Here is an 11,467-nt window from a genome sequence, read left to right on the forward strand (position 1 = left end):
TTTAACACCAGGGGGAGCTACTGTCGATCGAGGCAGTTGCTCCACCAAAAAGGACAATCACAGAAGAAATTTAGCCCAAGTTAGTTACTAAACATGGCAGAACCAAAGAAGCGAAAGGTAGAAAGTGAATGCAGAAAATTTCAGACATGGTGGGAGAGTGAATATTTCTTCAAAGAATTCAAGGGGAAGTGTGTCTGTTTGATCTGCACTGAAATTATGGCAGTTATGAAAGAGTATAATGTACGACATCATTATGAAACCAAACATCAGGCCTATGCATCCTACACTGGTGCTGAGCGAGAGCAGAAATTAAAGCAAAGGGTAACTCTCCTGCGGGGTCAGCAACAGTAATTTTTTCGTGCTCAAAAGGTTCAGGAAAAGGCTACAATAGCCAGCTATGAGGTCGCCCAACTCATCGCAAGACATGGCAAGCCTTTTTCAGATGGAGACCTCATAAAACACGGCCTCGTTAAAGTCACCGAAATAATGCGCCCGTCAACAACGTCAGCATGTCCAGAAATCCAGTTGGTGAAGACTTGTCAGCCAACATTAAACTGCAACTGTCTGATAAAGCAGTGCTTTTGATCTTTACTCCATCGCATGCGATGAGAGCACTGATGCCACAGACACCGCACAGCTGCTATTTTTTTGCGGGGAGTGGACGAGCACTTTAGGTGAGTAAAAAATATATTCCACAGTACCCGTGTGTTAATGTGCAGGTACACATGCTTCAAATATCAATAATGCGCATCAATTCTGTCACTACCCTGCTTTTGCACGCCACTTTCTTATATGCGCTTTTCTTGTTAACACACAGAGTACACACCGCTGTGCACTGCCCACGTACACGCAAAGTCAGCTGATCTCATCTGATGCAGATTTGCTCCTTGATCAAGTGACATTTGTCCGGATTTTTGGCACGAGTGGCGATCAGCACCGCGGCTGGATGTCCCGATTTACATACCCAGCGCAGCTGATACTCACCAGAATAATTTACTAAAATTATATGCACTCCTGTTATTAAGTCCAGTTCAGTCTGTTAATGTTGATAACGGTTTCAAACGAACGTTAATAGGTGTGTTGCTAAGCCTAATAACTTAAATAACAAGCTTGAAATGTACCCGTCCCATTTCCCCTTTATTGTTTTTTTTTTCTGTACTGTAAATCTTCCATCTAAGAAGAAATCTGAGGCTGCTTTTCTGAGAATGAGCTACCAAAGCTTTTTCTGAATAAATCAATAAAGATCCATTTATGGAAAGCTGTGATGAAGGCAGTTTTGTCTTTAATTATATTCAACAATATAATATATTCGACCACTTGTAAGTGATTTTTCTAACTTTAATACACTAAAGTTATGGTTATATACCTAATTTCTAGTAAGTGGCCCAGCCCCTCCTATATTTTTATGTATGTGGCCCTCAGTGAAAAAAGTTTGGACACCCCTGTGCTAGTGTAACTACCGCCCCTCCCCCTCTTCCCAGCGCAAAGCACAAGGCTCATGTGTGGAGTGAAGCGGAAAAAAAGTGCGAGATTCATGCTGTATCCCATTTCAGGGTCTGCAGCCTTAAAGTAAGCAGCCTTAACTGTCCGTGTACTCAAAGACCACTAAGGCCGGAAGTGCAAGGCTTGTAGGCTTGTGAAATGGGACGGTCTAGCCTCCATTGCGCTGCCCAGGTTGCCTAGCAACCATGATACTAACCGCTGAAAACGTTTCATACAGCTTTGTTTGACAGAAATGAAGGAGAACATATTTTGTACATTTGTTTCTACATGAGCTTTGTGTGATTCGATAAGTATCTGAGGCTGAGACCACAGGACTGTAAAACATGATTGTTGGGCTTCATTTCTGTACTGAACAGTCATTTAAGATTAGCTAATGTTGTTGATGAGACTAAAGTCAGTGTAAATATAATATGGCCAATATTAAAGTTATTATTTCAATCATTATTAGTTATTACAGCAGTGAACTTGAATTCTGTGTCAAATACTAAGCTTCAGTAAAGATTCAAGTTGCAGTTATTTATATTTCCTATCGCCTTAAATCTTCACTCAAAGACAAGTATCTTTGACAGTGTATATATAGATGTATTATATATAAGAGACAAATATTGTTCATTTAATTTTTTGGCATTATTACATTTGGATCAATGCTTACATATATGTGTAAAAAGAAAATGTACGAGCTGTGATAACTTTCTGATAGAATGAAGAGTAGACTGATATATTAAATATTCCTTTATTGGGTGAGAATATCATACCATGTCATAACTGCTTTAACCTCCTGAGACCCAGGGGAAAAAAATATTTTGATTTTGATTTTTTTCAGATAAATCAAGTGTTGTTTTTAACTCATTTTATTTAAATTTTACAACATGTGCACTTCAGTGCACAAGGGGACTTCATTGATCACGAATGTGAAACTAACAAAATTCAAGAGCTATTTAAGAAAATTAAATGCTCCACTGAAATTTTTGTAAGCAGGATATTAAAACTTATTTATATAACAATATCATAAAAATGTAGATCATGGGTCAACTTAGAAGTCACTGACACTTCACTAGCTGTAAGCCATTGGTTCAGGAACAAGTGATTGCACTGGGCTTTCTATTTCACAAAAGTCAATTCATTTATGATATCTGAGGAAGTACTGTGATTTTTTTTATTTGGAGACACAAAGGAACATTTGGCACTTCCCGCATCTCACATATGTTTTACTGTTGCACCCAACCATTCTCCAACTGACATGCCTTGGACTGTTAACCATTTCAGGCAAGTGGAGTGAACCATATTTTGTTACACTCTCATCTGGTTGGGGCTTCCTTTTCTTGATTATTGGAGAGAACTCTTCATTACTGGTATTATTCGGGTCTTGTTCACATGTTTGTCCCTGGTTTCTCAGCCAAAAGGAGCTTGAACTCCAGATACTGTGAGTTCTTTTGGCACATTGAGATCATTGACAACTTTCAGCAAAGACGTGATCTTGTAGAAACAATCAGGTGTCATGGATTCAGCTATAATTGCGACTCTTGTTTTTTTACTTTACTGGAAAACATTTCTGCATTTTACCCATATTTTATTTTTAACTCAAAATCAAAAATTCCAGATTCTCCTACATGTTGGTTTTGGACCAGATAGGACGACAGATTTCAGGTGGCCCTGTGTTTTTCTCTATTACATCTGCCACTGCATCTCGATAATCTTTGTGTGGCTCCTCCTGGGTTCTCACCCTCTCCTATCTGGCTCACATGACTCTCATCTTCTGAAAAATCTATGTTTGAATCTCCCTCAATTATTCTGTTAAGAATTCTCTCTGCCTTTGTCAAAGAGTTGTCTACTAGGAAAAAGTGAAATAAATATAAGTACAAAGTCCCGACGTGCACTAGAGTACACATTAATAAATTAGTCATTTCCTCTGTGAAACTAAATAAGCTTAATTCTTAAAAACCCCTCAAATTATTTACTAGATGTTTATTTTTGAAAATTAATCAAAATCTGATTTTAAAAAACATTTTAAATGTAAATATCATGCTTACCTTTCTTTCTCCCATAAAATGTGCTTGTGGGCATGCCAGCCATTTTGAAAAGGTGGGAAAAAGACAATTGGCAAGGCCACACCCCCACACATGTGATATCATTTTAAAGGTACTGTTGTCCTCTCTAAGAAACATCAGGACTTAGAAGAGTGGCAAGTAGAGTATGAGAGGTACAAGCAAAAACTAAATGTGTACTACAGTGCACAAAAATGAATTACTGGGTCTCAGGAGGTTAAGTCATACAGAATAGATATCAGGGCCTTAAACAGGCTGACTTCTGCTAAATGGGTCAAACTGGGCACAAAGTATACAAACACATAACATCCTTATAGAATATGATGTAACACTATATATTAACTTGCCTCCGAATATATAAAGCATATAAACAATTACAGTAATATGATGCAACAAACACAGCAGTACTACTAATCCAAAATACTCAAAGCTTCATAGAACTGAAACAAACATTTATTTTTAGGTCCATTCTGCTGCTGATACATACTTTAGGTTTCTGAATATTAAACTTGTTTCTGCCTTTCATAGTGTGTAACTTGAAGGCCCTGAGTACTTTCTCCCACACTGAAAACACTGGAATGATAAAAATTATTTGAACATTACCTAATAAGACTGATTCAGGACAGACAATTAGTTATGTTAAACTTTCCTAGCAGTCCTTCACAAACAGGGAACAGTCTGTCTATTCTCTCCATCTGTCAGCTGCTGCTGGCTCTTCCTCCTCCTCTTCCTCACACACTGCTGAGTTTGTCCTGGTGGATCATCAGGGGTGCAAAGCCTCACAGATGATGTGCAGCAGTGGGTCCCTCAGTCTGTCCTCACTCTGGACACTTGCAGTCGTCACACATGCAAATCAAATGTGTGATAAGCTGCAGGATTCAAACACAAGTGTAACTTATAAATACATGTTCATACTTTTATTCCACAATCAGAGAGAAAGAAAAAGAGAGAGAGTGCAGGACAGACAGACAGGTGACAGTCTCAGGTGTATACACTGCTACAAACAGGAGGATTTAGTGTTTGTGTTATTACGAGTGCTAAACAAGAAGAGTTCCCAGATGGTACAGTGGACACATGTGTGACTCCTGTGATTAAAGCATCTTTCTTTCAGCTTAACGAGTGAACCGTCAGCTCGTTCAAACACACGTTAAAGTCCGTTTGGCTCGACACCACCGAACAGAGGCAGCAATATAACATAGCTAACATTAACAGTGCAGTGAATCCTGCTTGTGCCGTGATATTCAGGACTGCAAACCGAGCAGCATCACTGACTTTCAGCTTGTTGTGTTTGTGGATATATGACTGACTTTAATTATCCATAAAATCATCATATTCTCTGTAAGATTAAGGTCGACTATTGAACGTCGTATATTTTAAAGTAAAGGCTTTAAAACCAAGTTAACGCTGAAAGTACAAACAGCGCTAATGTCACATAACTTTACCGACATGTGGCCAACAGTAACGTTTTAATGTTCTTCATTATTAAACATTTGCACATAAATAAGTGACATAATATTCAGTACTTACTTTTAAAAGTTTACTCTTTGGCCGCTCCACTTCCACCGTTTTCTTCGGCAAAATTATCCACACCCACCGCTGCGCTATGAAGTCTGGAATATGTTGGGCCATGAAGTCTACACCGCCACATCCTTAAAATTCAGGAAAATGAAGGACGCATTTGAGGGCCGCATTTCGAGCAGCCTTTGAATTGGGACAGCCTTCGTTGCGTCGCTGTGAGGTAATCGGCCTTAAAATGCGGCCTTTAAGGCTGCAGACCCTGAATTGGGATACAGCTAGAGGGTGAGAGAAAGAAAAAAACCCCAACGGCTCCTCGCATCGTTCACTTCAAAGAGTCGGCTCTAAGATTCGCGACCGACACATCACTAGTATGCAGACGGCGAGTGCATGGCAACTGAGATCAGACAGAGTCACCGCTGAAATCTCAATTATTAAAGAATCCAGAGTGGAGAGCGGCTGAGACCAACTTGAATTTCTGATTTTATTGAGGGTGCGCCTTGAGAGGTTCAGAAGTTTTATTCTTTTCATTGTCGGTTGTTCAGTGTGTTGTTTATACAGCTAAGATGTCCTTTTGTAATAATTACAGTTGGACCAAAATCCCCTCACAAAATGCTAAAAGAAAGAAATGTTTCGATAAAATAAAATATAATAATAAAAGTGTGGTAAGTGATAGTAAAATAATGAAATATGTAGGAAAGTCAAATGTGTAAAATTATAAAATAATATTGCAAAACCTAGTATGAACCATAACTGAGGTTAAATTACTATGACGTCCACTCCAAATTTGTCAACAGATGCTGGGATCACCAAAAATAGTGCCAGGAGAAGTGGTGAGAAGTTTAGAGGCTCTTATAATGAATATGAATATTATATTGTAATTTGGGGCTTTTAATGATTTCTCTAACTTTACAGTATACATTTTAATGACTTTAAAAAGAAAGAATTGGGTGCAGAAGTTTGAATTTAGTTTTAGATTTTCTCTTATCCACACAGGGTAAAAAGTATACATACAAGCTCAAGTATACCCATATGGAAAAGAAATAGAAAAACCTTATAAAAGACTTGCATAAGATGTGGCCTACTTCATATAGTGAATCATATAAGGCTTATATGATTCACTCATGAAGGTGGCCACTTTCTCATTACGGTCATATATTGTTTTAGTAAGTATCCAAAATATACAAGTTTCATGTATATTTTTCAAGGGATCTTATATCTGTTTTCACTCTTGTATGCTTTTCATACAAGTTTCACACAAGACAGATACAACTTTATAAGATTTTTATATATCGTTTCCATATGGGTATGCATGCACCCCACCTTAAGCTATATTAAGATAACAATGAATTAATATCAGTAGATAGGAATACAAACTTCAGTCTGAGTTAAAAAAAAAAAAAAAAACCAACAACTTTTAATCGTACTCAGCTTGAATCTGAATAAAAAGAAGCAAAATAAAAAATATCTATTTCCTGATGCCTACATTAAAATTTAGGGAACACCTAAAATGTCCAACTGTAATTTGATATACAATGAAAAATCACCAAACTTGTCTTTGAATTATGCATTTATTTAAACAAATACAAAATAATTTGAAAATATCATGTGGTGAAATTATTATTAACCAGTCTGCTTTAAGAACAACATTTACAATGGGTAATTTAAATTAATAGTTTATGCCATTTAAATGTCATGCAGCTGTGTCAGAGATTACCTTAAACTCCGCCCCCAAACCTTTGAAGGTTCAACTTCAAAGAAAAGTGGATGACGTCACAGTGGCTTCAGCCGCATGTGGGCGGGGCTTAAACCCTTATACAGGGGCTGTCCAGAATCCCATGCATTTAGTTTACAAAGAGCACACATGCCTAGTACAACTCCAACCAGCCAACAATTTATTTCCACTTCTACATTTCAGAGTCAGAGAAATAGTAATACAAACTTAAACATGACAACTCCACACAGTAACGCCTCAGTGGAAACATGGAAGTCCTTAAGTGACCACTTTTTTGGTATAATTGTACCACAGTGGCAATCTCTGCAGTTCAACCCAGAGTACTGCAACACTGAGCTGCCTTCCACCTTGCTGAAAGACATGTTGAAACTTTGTTCCATGTTAGTGGATGCAATGGACACAACCGTGGAGAAGGGAGATGCAGTGTCCACGCAGAATAATGAGCTCTCTCTTCACTCAGTGCACACAGAGTCCCATGAGAAAACAGAAGAAACAGGAGCAAAGAACAGCATCCTGAAAGAAATTTCTGTAGATGGCCACGGTGTTAATGAAGAAACAGAAACTCCAGGACTGGAGGACTCTTCAGACTCAGAAAACCTCAAGCTGCATTTGGCTGCAGAGGAGAGCAGTCTTGATGAAACATCCACAGATGACAGTGAATATCGAGAAATTCTAACACTGGATCGTGTACCTGCACCACCCTGCATATATCCAGATATTTTAATAGGTTTCAGCTGTGAGTCATCTGAGGAAGAAACGTCTGTGTCGTCCCAGATGTTTCTTCCTCAAACCCAAACCGCAGCCACAGTAGAACCGAAGAAAAGCTGTTTGAAGAAAAACTACTCAAAAGACTTGGACAACATAGAAGCTTGCCCCCTGGAAAAGCCTGTAAAGAAAGCTATACATGTGTCAGTCGGTAATGGTGATTCTGATATTGGTTCTTATGACGTCACTCTGGCATCTGATTATCTGTCTGAAGAAAAGATGTGTGTTTACAAAGTTCTTCAGTTGGTAGTTTCAGAGGCCACAAGCAAAGCCTCGTCTAAATACAAGGACATCACACGGTGCTCAACTCTGGACTCCATCAGTGATCGTCTGCTTGAAAAAATCTGGCCTCAAATTGACAAGAAAGATTTGGATCTATCTCCAAAAAGGCTGACCAATATCAACAAGGACATTTTCACCAACCTTTGCAAAGCACATAACTGCAAGGAGAAATATTTGATTTTATGTCTGAGGGAACGGCTTGACGACATTACTGTCCCAACATTTACAGAACTCCTGTTGGCCTTGCCAAAAAGAGTACTCACTATATCTGAAAACCGAGAAGAGTACATGAAAGTTGTTGAAAGCTTCACTAAAGATTTGGTTCTGCACGCTATAAGCAACGCAAATACGGCAAGGAAATTGCCTCTAGGGGCAGATAAAGCCATTATGAACAGGTTTACCCACAGGATTTGGGCTAAAATTTTGTCCCAAAAGCTTAAAATGTCCTTAGAGAACACTGAAGAAGTCAGTGTGAGAGTATACAATGAACTCCGGCAAAAGTGGAAAAATCCAAACACTGTCCTGGAGTTAATGTTTAATGGCCAAGACAATATTGACAACGTGATTGTCAAAAGTTTCAAAAGAAATGCCCCATTGAAGAGACCTAATTTCTTCTCTAGGGTTTTCTCACGAGCACGTTAAAGTTTACCTAACACCTGCATCTAAAAAGCTGCGTTTTCAAAAATACCTGGGTACATGTGGACGTAGCCTAGATGCATTACATTTTTATTATAATTCTTCATTGTTAATGTTAAAACCAGACTACTTTAAAATAATTGTCTCATGAACCACCTGGTTGATAATAATTTCACCACATTACATTATAACATTTTTCTGTCCTTTATTCTGTCTTCCTTCTCTCACCCCAACCGGTCGCAGCAGATGGCCGCCCCTCCCTGAGCCTGGTTCTGCTGGAGGTTTCTTCCTGTTAAAAGGGAGTTTTTCCTTCCCACTGTCGCCAAAGTGCTTGCTCATAGGGGCTCATATGATTGTTGGGTTCTGTACTATTGTAGGGTCTACCTTACAATAGAAAGCGCCTTGAGGCAACTGTTGTTGTGATTAGGCGCTATGTCTGTGAAGGTTCTCAGTCATCCAGGTCATCGTAGTCAAAGGAGCTTGCAAAGAAAAGCGTCTGGACTTCTTTAAGTTACTTGAAGACGTTTCACCTCTCATCCGAGAGGCTTCTTCAGTTCTAAGGTCAAATGGTGGAGAGTCCCAGATATAAACCTGGTGGGAGTGTCCCCCCACAGAGGGACAAAAGGACCCCCTGATGATCCTCTAATTGCCTGAGCCAAGGTGTGGAACTGGGTGTGGGTCCCAATCAGCCAGAGTTTCGGGTGAGATCATTGTGAAACCTGGCCCCACCTTATCATGCGAATTCCTGAGGTCAGATGGCCCAGGGTGTGAGTGGGCGTTAAGGCGTCTGGGAAGGGATCTCAAAACTGGATTATAGATGGCAGAGAGTTGGTGTCGTAAACCACCGCCTCTGTTCAAAGATGGTCGCTCACAGTGGACATAGATGGCTTCTTTCACTCCTCTTTCAAACTATCTGTCCTCTCTGTCCAAAATGTGAACATTGGCATCCTCGAAAGAGTGTCCTTTATCCTTAAGATGCAGATGGACAGCTGAATCTTGTCCTGTGGAGGTGGCTCTTCTGTGTTGTGCCATGCGCTTGTGAAGTGGCTGTTTGGTCTCTCCAATGTAGAGGTCTGGGCATTCCTCGCTGCACTGTACAGCATACACCACATTGTTAAGTCTGTGTTTTGGCGTTTTGTCTTTCGGGTGAACCAGTTTTTGTCTGAGTGTGATTAGGCGCTATATAAATAAAATTGAATTGAATTCAAATAAAAATTAATTAAAAAAAAAAGTTTTAAAAGTGTCCTTAGTTTTATTTGCTGTCAATTTGCCTAGAATGGAATATCAGATTAGAACGGCCTCTAAAATATAATATTTAATGTATTAAATAAATCAAATGATTTACAGAAAATAAAATTCAAAAACACTTTCATTTTCACAGTTTCTTTATTCTATATCTGTATGGCTATAAAGCAGCTATATTATTTTGCCTGTTTGTCAGTGCTGGTACAAACCCCGTTTGTGCTGTGTTGATCCCTTTGCAGAGGTTTGAAGTTTCTTTCGATAAATCTGAGAAAGTCAGTTTGGGTCGATGCTCAATGTATTTTTACACAACAATCTTGGTGACGAGGATGGGATTTCTTGAGTGATTTTTGTTCTCTGCTTTCATTTTGATTCTGGGAAACCTGCAGGTAGACTCAATGAGTCTGAAAGAGCGCTTATGTCAGAGCAAAGTATGGAGAAGGCGAGTGCGTGGCAACTGAGATCATACAGAGTCACCGCTGAAATCTCAATTATTAAAGAATCCAGAGATGAGAGCAGGTGAGACCAACTTGAATTTCAGATTTTATTGAGGGTTTTTAAGGGGCAAGTATGTTTAAGAAATGTAAACTTACTCAGCGTTTGGTAAGGGTGTCAGCCATTCAGACAAAAGTAAACCGACAAGCACCTGATCAAACTACAAGGGTGCGCCTTGAGAGGTTCAAAAGTTTATTTTTATTCTTTTCATTGTTGGTTGTGGACATCTTAACTGTATAAACAACACACTGATTATACAGTTAAGATGTCATTTTGTAATAATTACAGTTGGACCAAAATCAGCTCACAAAATGGTATAAGAAATTTTTTTTTGATAAAATTATAAATTGTGGTAAGTGATAGTAAAGTAATGAAATATATAAGAAACTCAAATGTGTAAAATTATAAAATAATATTGCAAAACCTAGTATGAACGATAACTAAGGTTAAGATTGCTCCACTTGTCTCGGAGGACATAGGGAACATACAAACTTACATACATACACTATGATCTTGATGACGTTGGGTAAAAAACGTTGAGAAACTTAGTGGAAAAGTATCAGCAACAAAAGGTACTTACAAATAAATGTTCGCAAAACTGAGGGATATATAGTGTTTTTGGATTTGTATTTTGTGTTATATATTACTGCTGTATATCTTTGTATAGATTTTATATTTTGAGGGAAATCAATCTACAGCTTTACATCATATTTTCTTTTTGTGTTTGCATCGTCTGTGTCTGGCCAGACCAATTTTTCAAAAATCTTACTGTTTACCACATAGATGTCATTTTTTTTTTTATCTTACTTGAGAGTTATGGTTATATTATGTTTCAGCTCAGCGCTGCAGTCCCCCTCCCCCCGCTTATTCAGGACAAATCTTTCACATATTGTTCATTGCTGTATACTGTAGATACTTTTGGCTCTGTTACTTCTTTTGTGCCCATGCCAAGATATCTACATTTTTCTGGCTAATATCTATCATCCCTTTTATACATACATATACAAAATGTCACTGATGTCAATACTTTTTTAAGAAATCGTTAAGACATTTATTCAATTCATAGCCACCGGTAATAACTGAATAAGAGATAAGCCTGAAGCTAACTTGGCCACTAACAGAAATACTAATAAAAACTGGATGCACCCGCCCCGTCAGCTTTCAAGGCGATCAAATCGAACGCACCTCCCCTCTGTGGCCAACCACGGAGTTTCTCGCGTTATTTGGACACAGCTGACCGCTTGAAGAA

General features: G+C 38.6%; 1 protein-coding gene across 1 annotated transcript; it reads left to right on the top strand.

Moving 5' to 3' along the window:
- Window positions 1-6,927: 6,927 nt before the first annotated feature.
- Window positions 6,928-8,704, top strand: LOC148098241 (uncharacterized). Its single transcript, XM_087829942.1, has one exon. The coding sequence runs from the start codon at window positions 6,928-6,930 to the stop codon at window positions 8,485-8,487; it is 1,560 nt and encodes a 519-aa protein (XP_087686068.1). The 3' UTR covers window positions 8,488-8,704.
- Window positions 8,705-11,467: the final 2,763 nt, after the last annotated feature.

Source organism: Neolamprologus brichardi, chromosome 16 (genome assembly GCF_056152115.1).
Source record: "Neolamprologus brichardi isolate AB-2024 chromosome 16, ASM5615211v1, whole genome shotgun sequence".
NCBI classification, from domain to species: domain Eukaryota; kingdom Metazoa; phylum Chordata; class Actinopteri; order Cichliformes; family Cichlidae; genus Neolamprologus; species Neolamprologus brichardi.